Raw genomic sequence first — 24,922 nt, 5'->3', positions numbered from 1 at the left:
AACATGACGATTATAGGTTCAGGAAAATTATTTTTATTGACTTCAGTTTGAACATATGTACATTACAGTCCTGAAATTGGCATTTCGATAAAATTGTAAGAAAGTATATCTTTCTTGCCAGCCACAGCCATAAACGTCGCCTACCCCAAGGATACATGTGATATATTGGACCCGTGAAATCCAGCTCTCTATTTTGGTCATCCAATTTTCAGACAAAGAAACCATCCGACAAATTTGAAATCAAGTCCTAAGGATAGTACGCAACCTCCTGANTGAAATCCAGCTCTCTATTTTGGTCATCCAATTTTCAGACAAAGAAACCATCCGACAAATTTGAAATCAAGTCCTAAGGATAGTACGCAACCTCCCGACTGGTTGTTGGTTAGCGGGGGTGGAAAGATGGTTGGTTGGTTGGTTGGTTGGTTGGTTGGCTAGTTGCCAAGTTGCATGCGCAGCGGACACGACATCCCAGCAAGGAACCAAGGGTACGTAAGTGGTATCTGGATGTGGATGTGTGATACGTACGTGCGTACGTGCATGAGAGTGTGTAAGTGTGTTTGTGTGCCTGTGATTGGAACACGGTTGGTCGGAATGGAAACACTGAAGAAGCGAAGGAGCAAGCACGGCATGCAGTATAATCCAACAAGTGCCGACGTTCAAAGCCGAGGGAGGACTTCATCTTCAGTAATCAGGAGACTGGCAAGGACGCAGGATACTGTTTCCCGTCACCACCAACATCCAAGTTCTTCAAGGCGACCAACTTTGAAAGAAAGTGTCATTGTCGCATGTGCGTCGGTCGTTCTCTTACATAATAACCCAAGTCTAACTCGGAAGTGTCGTTGTCGCTGTTGTCGTCTTCGTCAATTATCAAAAAGAGTTTGAGCCCAGAATGTCGACCTTGCGGGTCACGGGAGCTCTTTTTTCTCCTTAGGACGTTCTTTTTCTTTGGAGAAGAAGAGTGCTTTTGGTGTTGTTGTGTGCTTTTGTTAGTCTCTATTACAATTTTACAAAGTGGGCAATCTCGACCCAAAGTGAGTGTGTGAGCTATTTCTATTTAGTACCATACGTATACTAAATTGTTTTGGGGAAAGTGTGACAATAACCATAGATTGAAGTGCCACCGTCAAGGGACAAGCTCATGAGGAAAAATCACCAAACAAGACACCATTGACCTGGAACACCTTGAATTCAACATGGTGGCTGTGAGGTAATGTAATGAATTTTCAATCAAAGCTAACATGTACACCTAAACAGTTGTTCACCGGGCTCAGGTCGAGGGTCGATATGGTGTATACAATATCAGAATCGAGACCGTGAATTGCAGTAACCAAGTTCAGAGTTCTGATGCGTAAAATTTGAAATTTGAAAATCCTTAAATCCACAGAGCGGAAACAGGACAAGAAGTGCCGCTGCAAGGAACGCAATGAACACATTGGAACTCCCAACCAGTTAACTCGGGAGTGGAACATTCGAAGCTCAAAAAAATAATATGTAGTATAATTATGCTCATGCACTCCTAGTTTGGCACGAGTTCTCGGATGGAATTCCACAATAACAAAGTCAACTCACTTGACAAAAGTTTCGCACAATTTGTCTTTGTTTTTCTCCCGTGACGGTTCGTTCGGGTGGAGTTGACTGATTGAAATCAGCTGTTCTATTGCTGCGCTCTGTGCGTCATTCCCGTCATTTCTCGTTAAGACACTGCCGAGAAAGACACTCTTGCTGGTCGGTTGCCTGATCAGCTCCTCCTTGACTGCAAGCAAGGAGCCGATCCAAACGACCTTGCCTAGAATCTTTTCGTTTCGGATGAGCATTGCTGAGGTTGCCGGCATAAATCAAGAATTGACGACGATCTCCCAGATTCTAGCCATGAAGATTTGCCTCACGAGCCTCAGATCATCCCACTTAGAAAGAGATATGTTTTCATAGTTAACAGATGTGGGCTATGCTCAAAAGATCGCGGTTAGAATTTGGGGTGGTGGTGGTGGGTAGGCAATGTTTTCTTATCTGGGAAGAGGAAAGTCGGTATGCATGCAATGGGCAGATGTTCCCGGAACAGTGATTTCAATTTCAACCAATATTCTTATCATCAAGTTCGGCAAGGGGCGGGAGTAAAGCGAGTGATTTCCCGTCTTTAAGGATCTAATCAGGCATGCAAGGCGACCTTGATTGCCAAGTATCTTTCAATCTCATCAATGCTGTCATCTGGTTTAATGGTAGAGGGGGGCTCTTCAAGGAACGAAACTTTTGAATCGAGCTTGGAGTCTGTTTATAACACCGCAGCAACAAAATCAGACCAGAATAAACGCTTCTTCGTTAAGGCGAGGCAGCCAAGACAAAAATAGGATATGGAGTGAAACGCCGAAGAGAATTGTCTCCCTCTAGAACAGATCCTTGACATATCACGAAGGAGCTCGGCATATTTTTCCATACATACCCACCTTGGTGGGAATGTGTTTTGGCCCTCAAACGGAAGACGATTATTTGAAAGGGCCATGCTCACATTTTGATAAGTACCGTGATCATGTCAGTCATGTCTGTTGGCGTTAACTGGTTTACCAACGCATGGCACACATCTGAGATCCAGTGGCCACCATCCAACCACCGAAGCATGCAACCCACCAACCCATCCGGATTGGCTGGTCAAACCGATCCGAAAACCGGCTTACCTTCGGCCCCCGACACAACATTGGGTGGCTGGAGGAGAAATATTGTACCCACTCACTGCCTGAGAGTAAACGGTCGAACCAACGAACGAACGAAAGAACGGACGAAAGAACGGACGAACGAACGTTACCGGGGCTGGGAAGAAGAAGTGGAGGAAAGAGCAAAATTCAACACCGACTACTAAAGAGTTCTCGTTCGAGCAGTGTGGAACAACCAACCCAAACCAAACACTTCCTGTTCTTGTTTTTATGCCCCTTTACAGGAATTAATTTCCGAACCCAAACTGGATTTATTTGTGACAATTTTTGGCTCAAGGAAGACAACGTCGCAACAGCAGAATGCCGTTCGGTTTCGGATTGATCTTTTTTCTACTTTTTGTATACGGACCAACCACGTCCGACTTGTCAAATAATGTACGAGATTAATATTTCATCTGCGATTTGGACCGATTCTTAATTAACAGACTAACAGACAGACCGGGCTCCTTTTTAAAGCTCTTCTGGCTGAGTAGGACTCAATTCATCTTTCAAAATGGTTGTACGAGATATTTGATGTTGAAAATACAAGTTGTGCATTCATACCAGAGTACATGATACGAATCAAGGCAAGACCTTGGGAAAATCGTCTGAAATAGGACTATTCGAATGACAGGGCCTAGGGCTATCAAACATCAGGAAGTTTCATTTCAATTTCAAGGAACATAAGATCTCTCTTGCCGTTGGACAAGCAGTGTTGGAGGATAGTTTACCTAGCGAGAAGAATTTTAATTATGATATGGCTATGGCCAATTCAAAGTCTTCGTGGGATGGGCTCCTCTGCTCTTTTGAAGTGAGCCGCTTGTTCTTCACGGGCATCAAGTTCCCCCTTGACACAATATTAATAAAGATATTGGTTTTTGGTGTCGGCTTAGCAATTTCCCTCATGAGGGCAAACACATAGTACGGCCAGTTTTCATAATCTTGACCTACGTGTTCAGTCTAAATAGAAAAGTCAATTGAAAAACTAAAGAGCCCGCGAAAAACCGAAAACAGTTCATCGTTAAAGCTCGTCTGAATGGTAGATGGTAGATGTACCATAGGTTCTGAAAACGTTCATAAAAAAATTCAAGCTATTGAACGTCTTTGGTGTCTCAGTCTCTTACGCCTCCTCAAATCCTAGGGTTACGACAAAAACCTCGTTACGTTGTCCGTGATTTCATCCATCCATTGGTTTATTCTTCTTCCAGAACATTTGTGATACCGTACCTAATATGGCCTCTGATCCTGATAAGTTGGTCCCCGGTGACCTCAGAGGCCAATAAGGGACGCCGAGTGAGCACCCCCGGGGCGTCTTACTACAACGGAAACATCCCCAACAAATTCGAGTCCCAGCGGATCGAACCTCGAATAGGCGAGGCCTCGGAAGAAATCAGCCTCAAACCCACTACCATCACCTACTCGGATCCCGAGGCCGATCACGCCCTGCCTCAGTCGCATCACGCCGAATCTCGGGATCAGCGATGGCGCGCCATGTACGCCGAAAACTGGCACGAACGCGTCAGAGTGGCCGAAGTGAATTCGCCGCTCTCGCCATTCCCTCCCAATGACTCCTTTGAGCGATACCCACGGCGAGTGGGCGGGAGTGGGCGTAACAAGGATGTCGAACTGTTTCGCCCTCAAGATGCCTTGGAGGTGCTACCGCGAGAAATCGAATCCGAAGAGCTGCCCTCCACGCCTCATCTGAATGCCATCATGGATAACGCCATGGGCAAGGTGAAGGCCATGCTGCTCGAACTGGAAAATGAGAAAGGTAAGCGACACGATGTCAACAGAGTGACGGGCTCCCGTGACCAGTGGCCATCCACCCATTTCTTTACCGACAACCACTTTTGGGTGGATGACGAGTCGGTTCTGTCCAAGTATTTTTGGCTTGACCTTGAACTTCTTTTCGCTCAGCCGTTCGTCAACACCCAAGTGAATTCCTAACCCTCGAGCTTCTCACCACGAAAAACGGGGTCGTTTCTCTTCAAGAAGATCGATCGATCGATCGATCTGAAAATCAGAGCAAGAGGCGCTTCTCTCGTGTTGGTTTTGCGATCGCTCTGTATCTTCCCACTATCAAGTTGTCGCTTTTTGAAGGCTCTGAGGCAGGGTCCTCGATCATTAGAATAGCAAACCAAATAGACAACAAGCGCAGACGGTTTGTAATAAGAAATTGAACGTAATTTCGACTCAATCATGACGCAATGCCATCGGTGCGATTTGAAACATCATCATCAAGAGCATTTCCGTGGATTAGCCGAGTTCTCAATATAATTTGTGAGCTCAAGCGGAATTATGCATGCACTCCACTCCCAATATCCAATGAACTCGGTGACTAACCGAATGTGTTCGGTCAAGAGATGATTTATCAGGGGATTGAGTGCGTGCATGAAGGCAATAAAAGCCGTGGCTCCCTCAACATTCTGCAATTCGATGATACAACACGGTCGATTCAAAGATTTGAATGGAATACCAAGACTCAAGACCATGTTGTCAATGGCTTTTCCGCCTAGCTCATTCTCAAAAGGCATTTCATGCATGCATAGTGCATAGCATGCGACATTTTATCAAAAGTTGGAACTTCTAGTTCTACAGCACTCCGATTGGACTCCGCAAAAGATCCAGGCATAAAACCCGTCCATTTCAAACCAGACGGCTGAGCTTTGAATTTCTCTACTTGCCTTCCAATCATTTTTCAAGCCATTGCGGAATTTACCCCGTGTAGGTTCAGTTTTGGAAAGGTGGGATTAGGTTCTTGTCGACTGGTTCTTACAATAGAGATTACAATAAACAAAATGTCTTGTGACATCTCTGGATTAAGGACCTTAATTCCTGATCTCGATCTGTTTTCAGTAATAACATTGTTGCAATCTGAGAAACGGCCTCAGTTTCTTTTTTTTGTGAATGACTGCTTTTTAACATTTGTTTAAAAGAATGGAGTTACTCGTAATGCTTGTTAGACAAGCAAGCGTTGAAATCTCTAGCGGCATTTTGACCACCTGAAATATGAAGTATGCCCAGGATGTTTAATATAAAACTGAATTGGCAAGAAATATCAATGTTGGAACTACAATGAGTGTTTTAGTATTGAGTGAAAAATGCAGAGGCAAATCTTTTGGATGCCAATCACCAACTTGTGCGTAGTTCTTGAGAAAGGCTTCTTTCAATGCAAAATCTGATGGGCTAGTTTCTATCGAGAACAATGAAATTGTGTCTATTATTGGCCCCTTTCATGGTCGCTTGAATGTGTCTTAAGAACACTAATTGGTACCTTCTGCTGCCAAATCTGTCTAAGTTCTAATGACTAAGACTGTGCTAGAATTGAAACCTCAATTCAACCAAAATTTTTGCCGAGTCTAAGTACACATGAGGAGATACAGAACTTGACAAGATAATCAGACCCGGTCTGAGAATGATTTCCAATTCTAGACAAACAAACCATGTAAACAAGAGAGGCGAATCGCCTGATTTACGGCATATTAGTATTATCATTATTCTTTTTTCTTTCATTCCTGTTCCTGTCAATTCTTAGTTCACCACCCCTTGGGTAATGAGGGATCTCGGAACAAATCCCACGCCTTCCAGAAATACGTGTTAATGTCTTCCTTGCCGCCATGACAACTTGTTTCAATAATGCTCTATATTTCACGACTTGATTTATTTATCTCTTTCTTCGACTTGATCTTCTCGTCTTTCTTGACAGGAAAGAAAGAGCTTGTTTTCCGGGTTGTCACGCACTGAGAACTCACCCCTCTAACTTTTTGACGAGAGAAGCTTATCAACCACAAGGATCAAATGAGGCAAAACTTGATTGGGCTCCCTCAAAAGTGACAGCTCTCGAAATTTGGCATGAAATTCCGGGATGCGACCCCCTCCTCGTGCTCAGACAATGGAATGAATATTCATGCCATTTTCAACCAATCGCCCCTCCGGGTCTCTGTCAGAAAGAGCCAGATTGAAATTCACCACCGTCATTCGCGGCCATTGTAAAGATTTTTGTTGTGGTATCCTTGTTTTTCACTCAATTGAGCCCTTCAGTATCAGGTGAAAAAAAAGACTCCCTTTAACAAGCTTTGTGTCTGTCTAAACCTTAAGCACATTCGTGCCCTTCTAGAAGCCTTGAGTTTGTTGACAGTCTCCTCATTGGATGGCGCTTTCAGACCCAATTGGTTCCGGACAACTTTCAAAATTCCCTCGCTTCCCACCATGGGGGAGATAAAACCATTTCTTTGCGAGGGATTCGTCAAAAGTGTCAAGTTTAAGGATAACATTTGAATGAGTCCGCATTCTTAGAGATCCCGTCTAGATTTGAAGGGCCCACTTGATATTTGCTCTTTGGTGAAAATTAGGAAATCGTCAATGTTCACCACCGATCAAGGAGGAGGATGTTGGCGCTTTTCTAGTGCTTTGTAATATGAAAACTATGGATGTTCAAGCGTGTTTCGGCCAAAAACAGAACTGCGGAGTCCGTTGCGGACCTTCTGACATCAAGTTCAATCATGTTTTTGTTATTGTTTACTGCACTTTCAGCCCCTCATGATAAGCTCCATAATGGTCAAAGTAAAAGAGAAGTTCTACCTCTTCTCACGTAGAATTGGTAACTAGCTGAATATCCTTTGTCCTTTGGCATACAAGAGTACATTTTTGATCACGATTTTTCTACAAGAATCTGAGCCTCGAGGCAATGATCTGGCAAATGTACTCTGAAATTTTAGAAATTTGAACTCAAATTCAAGTGCAGGGCTCATCTTGATGACCGAGGGCCTTGAATCGTATGAACAAAGTCGTCTGTGACCTGGCCCCAAGACTTTGATAGGTGAGGAATATCATGTTGATTTGAAAAGTCGGAAGTGAGCCTAAAGAGCAAAAACGAGCAACTTACTTTACTCTCTTGTACTTTGAATTCAAGCAAAAAGAGCGAAACATTTTGGAAATGCCTCCATGACGATGGATAGCAATTGGCCATTACAAGGATGTGAGCAAATATTTCAACTCCAATGGTAGAAATCATCAATTGCCGCAAAAAAAGACAGTTTAGTAGTTTGCGGAAGATCGATTCTGGCATTGGTACTCATTGAGTCAAGTTCAATTCCCATGATTACAAAACTGCAAAAGTCGTCGATTAGCTCAAATTATTTGGTTTTAATTACTCTCCCTCTCGAATTCAGGTCGAAATAAACCGTTGCCAAAAAAAGCGACCAGGAACGTTACGATGGCTGCCCTTTTAATCGAAGAAGTCACCCGCCAACTCGCTAAAGAGTAAGTCTCATCATACCCTTCATCATTTTAGCCCCAATGCCATACTTCTATCATAAGCGTGCAACTCTTTTAGCTTTTCTTTGAGCCGAGGTGAAGTGGGCTCCAAAGTGCAAGAAGTGCCCATTAAGGACACCATGTTGCAAGAGATCTGTCCGGACATTGAGGCCGCCTTTTGCTTCCCCCAAAAGTATCGGACTCCTAACGGCGAGTGCAACAACGTGAAAAATCCCATGTGGGGAGTGACAGGGGCCGCGTATTTGCGTCTTGTGCCCCCTCAATATGAAGATGGGGTGGGCACGCCCCGCGTGAGTGGACTGGGTGGAGAGGCCCTCCCTGATGCGCTGACTTTATCCTCGCGACTCCTATGGTCTCAAGACCGGCCTCATGAACACCTAACAGCCTTGGCCGCCATTTGGGGCCAATTCGTGGCTCACGATATCAGCTACACTCTCCCCCTCTCCGGATATGAACAGGTAAGGGACAGACCTATCCTTAAAGTATCGGAAGCTTTAATTTTTTTGGAGTGTCGGTGAGTGACATGGAGGGAAGTTCGTATCGTACGTACACATGTTTTCGTGAATAACATCCTTCTCCTCGAGGCATAAAGTTTTACGAACATTTACCTCACGAGTGTTTGACACTAGAGGAAATGTTGAAAGTACCAATTCATGCATGTGAGTAAGTGTACCTTCTAGCCTTGAAGACCGTCCACAAACACTCGAGTTGAATGGCAGGATTTGGAGTGATTACAAACGTCCAAGGTGTCAAGGCATCATGGACATGTTTCACTTTTCCTTTCAACTTGTCGATCCCGAGCAAAGACAATTCATTCACCATCACAATCACGTTGAATCATTCATGAAACGTGCTTTACATCCCTAGTGCTGCGATGCGATTTTTCGCAAAGAGAACGCCATGGAGTGTTTCCCTATTGTGGATATGCACAACGATGCAATCTGCCAAGAGTATGTCCGCTCAGCCATTGGCTTGAAACCGGGATGTCTGCTTGGCCCAAGGGAGCAGATGAACTTCGCCACAGCTTTCCTGGATGGAAGTGCCATCTACGGATCCACACCCAAGTCCGCTGAAGATCTGCGACTCCTCGAAGGAGGCAGATTGAGAGTGGGTTATGGTCAAGTGCTTCCCGTCGACGAACACAACCCCAATTGTCGCAGTGATAAGCCCGGGAACGTGTGCTTCCGCTCCGGCGATGAGCGAGTCAACCACAACGCGGGTTTAGCCGCTCTTCACACGCTCATGGTCAGAGAACACAATCGGATTGCGGCCAATTTGGAAGCCGTGAATCCCCATTGGGACGAGGAGACCCTTTATCAAGAGGCTCGCCGCATCATTGGTGCGGAGATCCAGCATATCACCTACAACGAGTTTCTCCCGGCCATCCTGGGTGAAAAGTTGATGGACATCCTCCGACTCGAGTCCAAATCCAATGGTTATCACATGGATTACAATGATGAGTTGCCCATAACGACCTTAAATAGTGTGGGCAATGCCATTTTGCCATTCTTCATGTCTCTTTTGCCGCCAAACCTTTACTTTGTTCAAGGGGTAAGTGAGCAATCATTCTCAAGATCTACTCCAAGAGATTTATGACTGGAACCCCTTTACAATTTGAGGGAAGATATCTCAGATAAGAAGATGCCTTCCATGGCTTTGTTTTCTTGAAAATTTCCTTGTTTTTCCATTACTGGATTCAGTTCCAACCTACTTTAACATCCAGCCTGCATTCTTTCCGGTCACTCAAGGATGGAAAAATACGAGGCGAGATCCCACTCAACGAAACCTATTGGGCTCCCAAGGATGCCCAAGATTCGTCATCGGTCCAGGAGCTCATTCTCGGCCTTTCCCTGACCCCAGCTCAGACAGCTGATCTGACCATGGCCAAAAATACCAAGCTCTGTGAGTGATTCTACTACGACGTTGACTGTGTTGCATGCACGTATCAAAATCAGCCGTCATTCCAAGCATTCCTTGACGATCCAAATTGGCTCGATCAGGCGGAAACGTCCAAATCAACTAGAGCCAAGTGAAAGATGGATTCATCCCGGCCACTCCTATATGTACACATGTACTGCGCGTTGGTTTATGAATATTCCCCTTCATTTACAGTTCGCAATGAAGACCTACTCTCCTCGATCATTCATCGGGGTCGGGATCATGGCCTTCCCACTTACACGGAAGTCCGTTCTTCTTGTGGGTTCGAATCCGTCAAATCCTTCCATGAGCTCAACAACACCATCGATCACAACGTGATTAGCAAGTTGAAAAGCGTCTACCAGGTAACTGGGCACTCTCGAATCCCTCTTTATTTTAGCACCTCCACTTTGAGAAACCTGGGTATTGAAGACGAGGAGGGTACACAAATAAAAGGCATTCGTTTAACCAATTGGCCACGCTCTCGGTCGTTACAAGGCAGGTTTCTCGTTGATCATGCCGACCTTGGCTCTGAATCCAAAGGCAAACTTGAATCTTTACAACACCACTCCAAATTTGTCTGGGAGGAATGCAAACACTTGGTTGCTAATTCGGGCTACATGACGACGATCTTCTAGCATAATTTCCAGACTTTGACCGTGTCTGGTTTTGACCAGACAAGAGGCTAATGCAAATTTGCATTTCATTCAGTCTTCATTGGATCCATCAAACGAGCAGGAAATTCAATTTGATTGTAGGATTTTGCAACAAAAAAAAATCCAAAAAAAAAAAAAAACTTCTTTAACAATTGGTCTGTCATTAAAATGCTTCTGACGAGCAAAGGACAGTCAGTCTTGGTTGAAATGTCCGAAAATGCATTTTGTTCAAGCAGGGAAATCTGCTCCACACTAATCGTATGGCATAGCAGAACAACGATAACATGAACAATGCACAAGTACATTTAGGAAGTTCTCTTACGGCAGGGCGTCGACTGCAAATGGTGAAATAATGCAGCCTCAGGATGAACTAACCAGTTGAAGATCTCGCATATGTACTACATGTGTACATCAATTAAACCGAGCACTCTGGCATTCACTTGTCACGTTATGGAATGACGCACTTTGTCAACTTTCGCCATCCATAACTTCATTTGCCGAATATCAGTTCAATATGTTATTTCTAGCACGTGGACGACATTGACTTATTCGTTGGCGGATTAGCCGAGCGGCCTTTGACTGGAGCAGTGGTTGGACCAACCATCGGTTGCCTTTTGGGCCAACAATTTCAGATCTTGAAGAAAGGCGATCGATTTTGGTACGAGAACAACATCCCACCCTCGGCATTGACAAAAGGTAAGAAAATATATTTCAGAATTGAAGCAAGAAATAGAGATTGGACGTCGTCATATTCTATCTGACGAATGATTTCTTTTCGGGCAAGGATAAAAAGTCATTTTGCAGAAAAATAATCCTGGCAATAGCGCCTGGATTGGCTTTTGCGACCAATACGATTGCAAAAACTCCGCTGTCAAGGTCGCATTCCGCTCTCAATTAAGCCATCTTTCACATGGCCTCAGCGGGACTAGAACGCGCTGATAGGCAATCTGGGAACGCTTGCTTGAGTGTCCATATTTGTTGATAGCTCCCCAACGCCTTGCGTAAGTAGCTGAGATAAGAGAGTGATGCCTGGGACCTGTACCATGCTCAAGCTGGGCAGTCAATTGGTCAATATTTATTCGCAATCTTTAAGCAGGAAATGTTTTATGAATGTACTACTCTTTCCTCGTCGTGGCCCCAAAGTACGACGAGGCTCCATGCTTGTTGCTCTTGCGTCTCGTTCCGATGCCAATCAGGCGGCTTTGTTCCGAATTGGTCTAGTTGGAAGTGTTGAAACGCAAAAGAGAAGAAATTGCGACCAGAAATCTGCTCTGCTGTTCTATTTTCATCCGCTTGGAGGTCAGTCTGCACATTAAGGCCCATCCCACGTGCAGCAACAAGCCTCCGCCAAGTTCAGGCCTACGCAGGAGACAAACAACCGAATTCCAGAGCGTCGTTTGACCCTGAGTTCTGGTTGGACAGTGGGCCTATTGGCCTAGGCCTAATCGGTGTGCAATCCCACAGTACTGGCACACGGAGCTTATGACTGCAGCCAGATAAAAAAAAAACGATCTGCGAATAGCACGCAAAACCAACAACAATGGACCCAAACAAGGATCGTGACACATGTTCGCCACGTTGGATGGATGGAGATGCCTCATCATTCTCGGGATGTCTTATATACTTCCGTGATCTTGGGCAGGATGGCTCCTTTCATTTGGGCGAGGGAAAACCCCTCATCTTCTTAACGGTTTGATGGTCCAGGATAATCACCTCCAACTCAAATGAGTTTGGGGGCGGATTATGACCGTAAACCAGCTCATCGGTTGGTCGTAAAAATCATGCCGGAAGAAAGAGAAGGAGTCTCGGAATGTGTCCTTAAATGGCCATAGCTTCTGGCAACGACAATAACGAGGATTCTTGCATTTCTGAAAGATGGCCGACGCCGTCAATCCGCCGTGGAAACATCCGACCAGATTGTACGACGGAGACAAAGGAATTCTTCAAAAATGTGACTCCTTTGACCACCACAACATGATGATGACAGTCCAAGTAAAATGATTATAACGATGATAATGGTGATGATGATGAATGTAACATCCACCACAGGGGGAAGGCATGATGACTTGGATAAATCATGGCGAGGACTTCGCACAACAGATACATAGAGCCAGCCACTTGGGCAGGGAGAAATTGTCTCATTTCACACCTCTTTGAATGCAATTTGATCACTTCCTGCATTCCAGGAGATTTATCCTTCTGTCAAAAAATACTCGTGTCATGCAGGGCGTTCTTCAAGCGACAAACGATCCATCATGGTCTGTACTCGGACACTTTTGTCCGAAAAAAGTAGCTGCATCATCGAGATCCGTCTTGAGACTCGAGAATTCTACTCAGCTATAAAGTACACCCCCCTCGCCGCCATAGTGGCTCCAATCAATAAGCACAGAAGCCTAGCCACCATAGGCGAGTTGTATAACTTGGTTTATGATCCGCTCTGCGGGCCACATTTTCTTCGTTGCCAAGCAGGTGTGGCCAATACTGGTCAAGAGCTGGGGCTAAATATAAAATAACAATTGGCTCTTGTCAACAGGAAGGTGGAGGCGATTCTTATCTCGAGGCTGTTCCATTGTCAGTCATCGTAATTGGCAAAAGCTCAAAAATCTCATTCCGTATTTCGGCCCTTCCTCTTGATTTCAGATCAGCTCCAGGAGATCAGAAAAGTCTCCTTGGCATCCTTGATTTGCGCCAATATGGAGGAAATCTTTTCCGTCCAACCCGAGGCCTTCATCCGAAATGACCCCTATTTGTAAGTTAGTTGGTTGCACTTGACAGGCAGTCAGCCATATGCATCCAAATCCAAGCCCTCACATATGCACCTTTTTCACGTGCAGAAACTCGCCCGTACTTTGTGATGTGTTTTCAAATGTGAATCTACAACTATGGAAGACAGACACGCCCGCCCTTCAAGTTCCGGAGGCCATTCTGATTCAAACCCTTGAGAAAGGAACTCAAGGTTTGGCCCTCAGACGCAAGGAGGAGTACAAGCTTTGGGAAAACAGTAAGAACAATTAGCCATTACTGACCAACTTAGCCCACATACTTCAGCATGTTCATTGTTTCATGTTTCAGATATGGGCGCCGACTCCCAGTCTCCATTGGGAACAGCTTTTGCCTTCTCAAGACCAAACAAAGTGGCCCTGAGTCTTTCCAATACATCCTTGCTTCTGGAATACACATCTCGAGTGTTCTTGAATTCATTGCAGGAGTAAGTACGACAGAGTGGGGTTGGATAGTTGATGCTGTAGTCAAAAATGTTCGAATAAACGTTGTACCTTGTGGCGTTTCCAAAGTTCTAAAGGACGGACTTACACTATCAAATCGTACTGAGTAAGTCCAATTGATTGATCACGGATTGAGATTGAATTTTGACAAAAATTGAGAAATGTGTTCAGCCCACAGGCTTGTACAACTGATGATGGAATGGTTACCATCCTTTACTTGATTGCTCGACATTTCTCGTATTCTCTTCACACTTCCTGTCAAACTAGCATTCATTGAATCTCAAGCACAGCATACTGTTCTTTTAACGATTTTGTTTAAATTATCTTCTCTTAGAAGCACGGTCATGAGGCAGGTAGATGGACCTTTCAACTAGCGCTTTTTTTAAGCTTCTTGACCAATTCCAAACCCACGATATCTTGTCTTCTTCTTCTTCTTCTTCTTCTTCTTCTTCTTCTTCTTCTTCCTCGTCTCTGTCCACACTGTGATGGAAAGCGTCTTCCTTCTAACCGACCGAGTGCGTATAGTGAATATTCTTGGAAAAATGTGGCTTACCTTCAAACCGAGCGGAGTCCAAGGCCACCACAAAGTTGAATGACTGTTGGATGGACTCCCCATAAAAAAAGTATAGCTTTCAATTCAAAAGCTAGAAAACCAATGTCCTTTTTATATGTTATTACCAATGTCCTAACATACGCTTACGAAGTGACAGTCATTCTGCTTTGCTTTGCTGTTGTTGCTTTTTTCTTCTCAAAAAGATGGTAATTTGAAACCGGTTTCAAATCGGCAGGGTGGCTCGAGTGTTTGGTAATTTTTTTTCTTCTCAGTTTTTGACTCGAAGATTTATTTTCAGGCCGGATAACACGCGAATCAAGCGTCAGGTCACGGGCAACCGGATCAATGTCAATATTGATGACTTTGCCGACGGGTTGACCAACATCGATGTGACTCGTGTGGTTTCCACGGTTCCACTAGAGACTTGCGCCAGAGATGAGAATGCCTTGCCTTGTGACCATACCAACAAATTCCGGACGTTCAATGGATGGTGTAACAACCTGAACAACCCTCAGTATGGCAAGAGTGTCACACCACTGATTCGATTCCTCTCGGCCAAATATGACGACGGTAGGCGAATCAAAATTAGCGTCCAAAATACACCCTTTCCTCCAGACTGTAGAGACACTTTTCGATCAATAATCCATCGGTGTGGATTGGGGACTTGGTAGCGAGGCACCATTTTAAGGATTTGAATTCGGACAAAGCTGCATAATAAATGGTCGATCCATCACTAGAGTAAACATGGCGGGACTTCAATTCAATGAAAATGGAAGATACTGGTTTTCTTCCTCACACCATTTGGCTCGTCGTGATGTGGAGTTAGTAAGAAGGATGGCCCCTAAGATGCCAACTGAAGCGTTGATTATTGTAATCCGTGGATGCACTTTGTGACGGATGTTTCCACGTGTTCCCAACGCCAACAGCTCAGGCACCAACTCGTGCAATCACTTCCGTATATTCAAATTTCAATCAAAACTTGAATGGTCCGCTCAAGAAAAAAGATGATTCATCTCCGATGGAGTGGATCTCTCCGACTATATTGACCAATATCCATTGTAAAACGCAGTCAAGAGCTCAATTCGGCACATGTGTAGACTTTCTTAATCCGAGTTCATCCCGCTTGAATCCACTTATAATGGAGAAAAACAGTTCCTCATTGGGCGTGACCCACGCTTTAAGAGGATTACCTGATCATTTGAAGAGGGGGGATTTTAAAGCATGTTTTCTGCTCGACCGTCAGATTATCGCTCTGACTTGGCACTCGCGTAAAAAAGGGCTCTGGGAATTGATTTTTCATTCAGATCTTGCCAAAAAGTGCCCAACAAAGCTCCAGCTTAGCGTCCCCATCTAGTAGCACTATGGCAGTTCAAAAAAACTTCCTGATCCATCTCCAAAATGACTTCATCACCTCTTCTCATTGGTCAAACCAGCAATTATCGAAGTTCATGCCTTGCACAAAAACAGGTATTATTGAAGAGCTCCGTTTGCACCCTGCTATTTGCACGGTAGGAAGAGATTCACGGGAACCGGATCTCAATTCAAGAGGGTTGAATTCGAGCCTAATGTCACCCTCTAGGCTCTTTGTTCTCCATCCCTCCAGCGGGATTTCATGTGCACATTGATTGAGAGGGTGGAAAATTTGAATTCCTCAGACCACGCGAAGGAAATAATTTTTCCCTTCCTTGATCTTTCTTCAACCCTGCCAAGTGCTAAGGTGTCAAATTCAAGGAAGAGCCGAATTTCAATGAATGTAAAACGACAAAACAAACGAAAGAACACTCGTAACTCATTGGATCCAGACCTTTGTTCGACGACGAGAGAGACTCTAATAACAGGGCGAAAGTGGGATATTAATTCTCCTCAAGGTCGAGATGCTTTGACAGTAGGCGAGAAGGGTCCTTCCAATGGGGTTCGGCAAGGGGCTGGATTTGCTTCAATTATGTACAGTATAGGTACCCAAATTACGCAGAGAAAATGAATTCTTCTTTAGCTTGTGCCATTTCCATTCCACGACCACCACAAAAACCACTCCGACGTTGGAGGCATTCTAGATGGCTGATTATGACGTTATCGGCCATACTCGAGAAGCGTGAATGACGGCTCGCAATTCTTTTTTAACCAGAATGCATTTTGTCTTCATCATTTGAATGGGAAAAAATTAAAGGAACTCGAGATTAGTAAACATGGCACTAAGACGTATCATTGTCGAGTAAATGACAATATGTTTTGCGAAAAGTGCACACTTCCTCATGAGGAAGTAGGATGCTGAATTTTGAGAAGATCTGATGATGCAAAGAGCCAATTAATTTGCAAATATTGACCGACATTAAACGACTTGATCCATTCATCCCCATTTGCGGCTTGCCTCAAAAACGTAAATCCTTTAAAGGGTGGTTAAAATGATGGCTTTGGGATATAGTTTGAGCTGGAGCATTACTTTGTTTTGAATGGTATTGTCATTAAGCTTCCAAGACAACTGAAAAAAAAAAACGTTTATCCCTGGAATTCATTTACGACTTGATTTCTTCTTCGGATGGCTGAGAAGTGAAAAGTCTTCGGTAAGAATTTTTATGCATACCTTTTTCGAGAGCAAACCACTAATGGGACATTGAGTCTACGGCTGTACTCAAGAAGCGCTATTTTTACAAAATAATTAAAAGACTAAGCCACGACCTTGCAAAGTTGCATATCCTCAAGTGCAATATTCGACACCCTTCCGGAAGGGAAAATTGGCAACGGAAACCAAAACTACTGGAAGAGTACTTCCAGCTTCTCTCGGCCTCAATTTCGTCCTCGGTTCATATCAACACTCATCTGGATGGAGAAGGGTGTGAGTGAGTGCATTCCTCGATCGGGTCTTGAATCTCAATAGTCGTGTCGAGTGAGTCTCTCTATTGCTCTATGAAGGTACTGCGTGCGTGCACCTCTACCCGCCGCGTCAAGCTTGGCGTCTTGTGCCTCAGATGTGGCTGAATGCACTTGCTCAATTGTCAATGAGCGCCTGACCTCCATTGATATCAACGACGTTGTTCGTTTAAGATGTGTACCACTTCCTGGCCGGAGGCTCCAATTCGGATTAGGGCTATGCCTACCAATCAAAATAGAGGTCACTTTTCAAAGAACGCACCACCAACTACTGTTCTATATTCAGGAATGTAATCAGACCATTGACTTGAAAATTGGAGCCCTCTAGGGTGTAACTTGGTCATTTCGTCGCTGGTTCAAGCGTTCAATCTAGTTCAATCCTTCTCCTAATCTATAGTACGTACGTACATACACACTTCAATATGTATGGAAATGAAGCTCGTTTTGTCGCCTATTCAAGTCGGAACCCGCGATTAATGCCTGGCTCTCATATCCTGTCATAGTTCATGCCATGTGCATGCTTTGGAGGAGGAAAGGTTGGCACTGACGCCAAATGAGAGGAGCATCCCAGATGCATTCACAGAAGTATGATGTTCAAAAGGGGATTGGCTATACCTTGGAGTGAGAGATGTAAGGCCATGTCTGTGGATCGGTGTGCAACATTCAGCTTGTATGTAAATGTGTTGTAATAGGTTCGTTTCCCTCGGAGGGATCAGAATCCTTGAGATGAGGAAGAAACCATTGTCTCTCCTTCTCTCTTATGTCCTCAATACATGCTCGAATGAACGAACGAGGAGGAGGAGATTGCATTCGCCTGATGACATCACATCTTTATGATAATTGTCACTAAACACATCAACAGTAGGTTACTAACTTGGAATCAAAGTGCCAAACGCGTGACCCTATAAAAAACCTTTGAAGGCAATGAGAACACATAAAAAGCGCCATCAAATATGTGGAAAGATATTTCATTTTTTGGTAATTGTTTTGATTGCTTCTGTCAAGCTTTCGTTACTATAATCAATAAGTCGAAAAACCTTCGGCCTGGATGTTAAATGCGCGTGGCTTTTGAGGGTTACTTGCTTAAACATTGGCCCAATTCTTTGAGTTTGAGCGAGTAGCCAGTTATTGAGAGAATTATTTGCGCTGAAGAGGGAGGAAATATTTCACGTTTTCCTTGTTGATCATGACAAGGATCCTTGGTGCATTGTTTGGCCTTCGTCAATAATTGGAAAATACTCGTACTACTCTACGCCATACCCCAAACAACTTCACGACGCATATGTTATAGCGATACCCGCCCATGATTAATTGCACTCCCGTAATTAACACCCTCGAATTTGATAGAAGGGCGCCAAAACGAGTCTTGCGCCAAATGATCTTTCACCAAAAGTGAATTTGTTATCAAATTGATCGAGGGTTGCCCAATAAATGTTAATTACATTCCATGAGAAGCTACAAGCGGGACATGAGTTAAATGGCAGGAAAATGTTCTTTAAACTTGACCAAAAAACGGAATTGGGGAAACAAGGGAATCAAACAAATGCGCTCTCTTATTAAACAGATTGGCAGTTTTGGGGAAGCTTTGGCGGACAATGATTAGCTCAACAATCTAGCATTGAATCCTTGGAAAAAAATGGGCCCCGAGTGTCACGTGTACTAATTCAGTTTTATTTATGCCATTTTAGCCATTTCGAGGCCTCGCTTCCGTTCTTTGAGCGGAAAAGCTCTACCTTCTCCCCGATTGGTCTCTGTGGTGGTGCACGCTGATGTGTCTCATCTCCATGGAAGATACACGTTGATGCTTATGCAGTTCGGACAATTCTTGGATCACGACATCACTTTGACACCTATCAATAAGGTAACCATAACTACGACAAGACTTTTACATATGTACGTACAGGGGGTTCTATTGAAATCTTGGGAAATGATAAAGGCCTAGCCAAGTGAGCCCAGGTAGAATGAATAGCTTCTGTTTTGCATCTTGGTCAGACGGATCTGACTTCAGCTTCAACGAACGTCTTTCCTGCAGGCGTCTCGTTCAAAGCGCTTAAGCGAGATGCGATCAAATAGCGTCCATGGTTTGTCACGATTTGGCATTAAGCCTGACTCGTTTTCAACCTACAAGAAATTCGCAATATTTAACCTCCCCCTGGTCACGGCAAAAAGTCATTGCACAGCGACCGCAGATGATATGTTGGGCCACTTTTTGCTGAGCTGTCTGCGTTTTGTGAGCCTAATATGAATATGCGTTCATTGGGTCGACGGGGGGAAAAATGCATTGTGGCTCTTAAATTGAACCAGAGCCCATTGTTAACTAAACAAGACAAGGAGGAAAATGAATACAAATTGCCAATCAAGTCTGCAAAAATAGCCAACCTGTCTTTTGGCATCTCATCCACTCGGGCAAGTTCTCTTCCGGGGAGCGTGCAAATGGTCCAACGACTCAAATCTGATGAGACATGATTTCTAAATTTGATATTCTGGTTTTAGGGCTTTCCAGACTCGATTTTGGATTGCCGAGCATGTGACTCGTCTCAAACGGTTCATCCCGAATGTTGGCCTATCCCAGTTCCGAAGAACGATCCATATTTCCCCGCCCTGAACACCACGAGTGGGCGTGCCAATTGCATAGCATTTACCAGGTCATTGCCAGGTCAACAACGCCTTGGTAAGAAAGATAATCACTTATTTATTTCCCTCCCGATTTCGAGTGATCGAGAAGTTGGAAGAAATGCCGTTGGGTCCGATTTCATGCTTCATGCAAAACAAACACCTTGAGATTGGTGTGCAATGCAAATTGATTCTTGTGTAAAGCTTGGGAAAGATAATCTAGTTTTCTGTCGAAAGTCACGAATCTACATGAAACGGGATTCAAAATAGGAAAAAAAATGCAAAGGGGTTAAACGGAAACATTCCCTTGATCTGGATTTGGCCAACACCAAGAGGCGTTAATCTACTTCGTGAGGGAATATTGCCCTTGAATTCCTGGAGATAATCTGTCCAATTTCTCAGGCAATGGCACCGCCAAAAGGCAATCTTGTCATCTCGGGATGAATTTGGATTTGCAGGTCCTCGAGAGCAACTCAACCAGAACACGGCTTACATTGACGCATCCATGATTTACGGCAATGATATCTGTGATGCGGCCAATCTCCGAGAAGGTACCGACGGCCGTCTCAACTCTTCTCGGCCCATTTTGGGGCGTGGCAAGCACCTCCTCCCAAAGACCAATAAGAACCATGAGTGCAAGGCCGCTAGTGGGTTTTGCTTTTATGGTGGGGATTCTCGTGTCAGTGAACAACCCGGATTGGCTGCTACCCACACTATCTTCCTTCGGGAACATAACAGACTTGTGGAGGCTTTGAAGGTAAGGAATCTTGATTCAGTGAGTTAGTGATTTTGATTCAAAATCAAGTTGAACCGAATTCTTGTTTGTAAACAACGTATTTGAATCCAGACCAGAATGTACGTACCTACACACGACCATGACGAATGCCTTAATCGGCGCTCCTCAAGGGTTCAAAGTCAAGACCACGGTTGTAATTTAAGGAATTTGCCAAGTTAACCACGCGTGAGAACCACCATTCATTCTCTTGAAGCAGAATTTCTGTCATTAGAATCGGTAATGGATAAAGTAAGGGTACTACCGAGCCTTTTTTCTCAATGTGACAGGTGATTATATGAATATAGTGAATGTAGATCTGAATGAATGGCTATTATTGAAGATCAAAAGAACATGAAACTCCATGGCCGATTCAAAGTGGAATCTAATTCTATGTTATGTTATGCTGATGATTATTCCATTTGACAGACCGCACACCCTTAGTTTTAAAATGCATCACATGTAATGGGCGTGGTATTTTACTCTTCGTTTGACGAGGTTGAAATAACTAAGGAATGAAAACAAAAGTCCAATTTAATTGTTTATTACTTATTTATCTTGAAGTCCGGATGGCAGAAAGAAGCACTGATTGCGGCGACAAATGACATAAATCAGGTTTCAATTGAAACATTCACTACATACAGAGAGGGTGGTGACAATATTGTTGATCTGCTGGATGAACGATGTTGACGATCAGAAGAATAATTTTAGTAGTAGTAGTAGTGGTAGTGGTGGTTGGGAAGATTCCACGGTTGCCACTCTTGTTGAATTCTTTTTAATGTTGATGGATATCCCTGACACCCTTTCCTTATGCGAATCTCGACTCCAAAAATGCCAACCTCCCTTCCTCCCTCCTACCTCCTACCTGATTATAATGTCCAGTGTGATAATATTTTTTTTCAGAGGGTGAATCCGCATTGGAACGACGAAAAATTATACCTTGAAGGCCGGAGGATTGTCTCTGCAGTTATTCAACACATTGCCTTCAATGAATTCTTGCCCAGGATCATCGGATGGAACTACATGAACTTGTACAACCTCCGAGCCAAAACCGAGGGCTACAACGACGAATACGATTCGACGTGCAATCCCTCGATCTTCAACGAATTTGCCACATCTGCGTTCAGATTCGGCCACTCACTCATTCGACCCATGTTGACTCGAATGAGTCCAGATTGGAGAGAGATGCACAGCCACATCCGATTACGAGATGGATTTTTCAATCCCGATATGCTCTACGAGGCCACTATGATTGACGAGGTGAGACACTAATTCAAGAATAGATCGGGTCTCTTTGGAGTCAAACGCTTGGATTCAATCTAATTCTGCTTGTCCTTGCAGGTCATGAGAGGCTTGGGAGCCACTCCCATGGAGAATCAAGATCAGTTCCTGTCAGGAGAGATCACCAATCATCTGTTCGAAGAGCGGCGTATTCCATTCTCGGGACTAGATTTGGCGGCACTGAATATCCAACGGGGTCGCGATCACGGGTTGAGACCTTACAACGAGTACCGCGTGGCTTGTAATCTGGATCGAGCAAGCTCTTTCGACGACTTGTCCAAAGAAATCAGTTTCGACGTCATCAAACGCTTAAGACAGGTACTTCATTCTTTGAGCTTGAGATTTGAATCCATTCGAGACATGTTTGAGATTTGCTGTTTGGTCCTTTCAGGTCTACGACAGTGTGGAGGACATCGATCTTTTTACGGGCGGATTAAGTGAAACCCCATTGCAAGGGGCTTTGGTGGGTCCCACGTTCGCGTGCATCATTGGGATTCAGTTCCAGAAACTGAAAAAGTGTGATCGCTTTTGGTACGAGACTAGCGATGCATCCATCCGATTCTCCGAGGCCCAACTGACGGAAATCCGGAAGATGACCTTAGCCAAGATCATCTGCTCGAATTGTGATATCGTGGGAGACGCCCAAAGATCGATCTTTGATCAGCCTCACGAGTTCCTGTAAGGGATACAAACTATGCAGTTTCCCTTGTATCGCGTTCCTAATTACGTTATCCATCTTGACCGCTTTTTAGGAATCCAAGAGTGCCATGCCCATCCATTCCCGACATTGATTTTAGTCATTGGCGAGAGGAAGCGACACAATGCCGCGTCAACGGGATTGAAATAAGCCTGGGCTTGTCGAGAAAAATCTCACCGTGTACTAGTTGCACTTGCACTAAAGAGGGCGTAAGTTATTCAAAGCAGCAGAGGCCTCAAACGCCTCAAACCCACTTCTTCCAAATCATATTATTCTCTTTTCTTCCAGGCTCAATGTCAATCGTTGAAGATAAATAACTGTCCGCAACTGATATTCGAATTTGGCGCCGAAGCCGTGAGTCGAGATAACATATGTAAGACCCAATGCTCTTTCGCATTGAATTCGCCCGGGAACGGGTTCGACATCAGCTCGGACACGCTCCAAGCGCCCTCGTTGTCATTCCAACCTTCGGTGCCCAGTCCCACACAACAAGCCCAGAGTGTGGAGCTCCCATCCACAGGGACAAGGGGAAGTAGCACCCTCAATCCTTCCCTCCTGCCACCGACCCGGCCGACCAACAATCCTCAAGGGTTCGGGAGTCTTTTCCCACGTGCTCCGCCACCTTCCCCACAGATACCTCCTATCCCTCCCTCTGCTCTTCCAGTGGCGCCCGCGCCCAGACCACTCCGGCCTCCGCAAGGGCAGCAGTTCAACGGGGGAGGTCGGCAACCTCCACCCCCGCCCCCTCCGCCACAAAACACGCCCCGACAACCTCGGCCATTGTTCAACTTCCTTCCCAGGCTGCCTAATCTCTCTGAATTGTTTGGCCTCTAGTCAGAGAGCAAAGGTCATGTCACGCAAGTGTTCAACAAGTTTCAAAACCCAGGGTCAGATACACTTACAACAACCACTATAACAATTACTCTTTCTTGTTACTTTCTTCTTCGCCACTGCAAAGCCCTTGTCTCCTACTGCTACCGCATCTTCGACGACAAAAAAAATCATGTTAAGATTTGAACTACGTTACGTTACTTATTTATTTATCATACATTAAGAGCATTCACTCAGAAATATGAACACTTGACCTCGAGGATCAGTGTAGCGGGCATTGCCGCCAAGATAAGATGATGATGAAGCCTGAACGAACAGTGTCAAAGTGGTGGATCAATCAACAATAATCGTGATAGAATTGCTATAAAGAAGTGAGCCAAGCTAGACTGTGACTTCACTCCCGATGAATATTGCATGGAAGACGCCAATTCTTGTCCCAATTCGCTCCCAAAATCCCCTTTAATTGTGCCAGAGTATGTTCTACTAAATCAGGCAACGTTCTCTTGAGATCAAAATTTGACTAAGAAAAAAAAAGAAATTTGTGAAAAAGCAACCCTCAAACCTGGCTGAGAAGGACACTGCCCATGTTCTATCTGCTGTACTACGTCTGTGCCACCATATGCATTCTTTTTTCATTTGTCGCTATTTTAAGCCATTCTCCCTCAAAAATCAACCCGACCCCTGGCATCAGAATGTAATTATACGAAATAAATCTGTTGATATTCTTTAATGCGTTTGCGTTTCAATCACAGAAATCTTCCAATATACATGGCAAGAGAAATTCTTAATGCCCCCTTATTTAATTCATTACCTTGCCCGTGTTTCTAGATATCAGTAGCAAATTGTTCCGTCCACCAGCCAGGGGTGAAAGGTCCTGACTTATTGAATTCCCGTGGTGAACGGAAACATGGAACTCCTGACCCAAGCACTAGGTAAAAATACCTTGATAGCTCTCAAAGATGGAGAGCACCTAGTACAAGGGCTTAAATTTCTTAGACCTATCTTAAGGCCTCCGGTTATAACCCTAATCACTAATCAGGGCATACGAGCAATAGTTCGAGCTTCCTTTATCAGGGCCTCAAACAATCATTAAACGACTAAGGATACAAATCGCTAGCTACCTCTACTCCCCATTGGTCCCAGATCAATCTCGGTTGTCTGGCATACCTGGGCCAATCTTCAAGGCTAAATATCCTGCAAAATGTGGTCACTATCCTAGTCTAAACGCGTCTATCAAAGTCGACCTCTACTCTAGAGTCTAACTACTGATTTCTGCTACAAGAGTGATGAACTTTAGATACAGTTGTTGCATACAAATCACTTGCTACCTCTACTCCCTACGATGCCAGCACGATCTCGGTCGTCTGAGAAATCTAGGCTACTCTTCAAGGCAAACTGTACAGTTCAATCTACTTTATTCATCACAAACACACCGCCTATCAGCTGTCTTGCTCTGGTAAGAAAAGTGGGGGAATTGTTGGGCCAATGGAAAAGGGGACATACGCATATGAAATCAATGGGTTAATAATTACTGCTCGATGTCTGGTGA

General features: G+C 44.4%; 1 protein-coding gene across 1 annotated transcript; it reads left to right on the top strand.

Annotated features, from left to right (window-relative positions):
* Window positions 1-1,069: 1,069 nt before the first annotated feature.
* Window positions 1,070-24,103, top strand: LOC131884395 (uncharacterized). The gene is made up of 20 exons (XM_059232169.1): window positions 1,070-1,207; window positions 3,893-4,455; window positions 7,856-7,946; window positions 8,020-8,419; window positions 8,829-9,512; window positions 9,710-9,863; window positions 10,074-10,243; window positions 11,062-11,230; window positions 13,175-13,283; window positions 13,369-13,535; window positions 13,607-13,742; window positions 14,610-14,881; window positions 18,868-19,040; window positions 19,673-19,850; window positions 20,251-20,549; window positions 21,468-21,824; window positions 21,906-22,163; window positions 22,237-22,523; window positions 22,598-22,751; window positions 22,831-24,103. The coding sequence occupies exons 1-20, from the start codon at window positions 1,194-1,196 to the stop codon at window positions 23,374-23,376; spliced, it is 5,181 nt and encodes a 1,726-aa protein (XP_059088152.1). The 5' UTR covers window positions 1,070-1,193; the 3' UTR covers window positions 23,377-24,103.
* Window positions 24,104-24,922: the final 819 nt, after the last annotated feature.

This window comes from Tigriopus californicus, chromosome 1 (assembly GCF_007210705.1).
Source record: "Tigriopus californicus strain San Diego chromosome 1, Tcal_SD_v2.1, whole genome shotgun sequence".
NCBI classification, from domain to species: Eukaryota; Metazoa; Arthropoda; class Copepoda; order Harpacticoida; family Harpacticidae; genus Tigriopus; species Tigriopus californicus.
The sequence above is the reverse complement of the archived record's forward strand: the minus strand, read 5'-3'. Positions and strand labels throughout refer to the sequence as shown.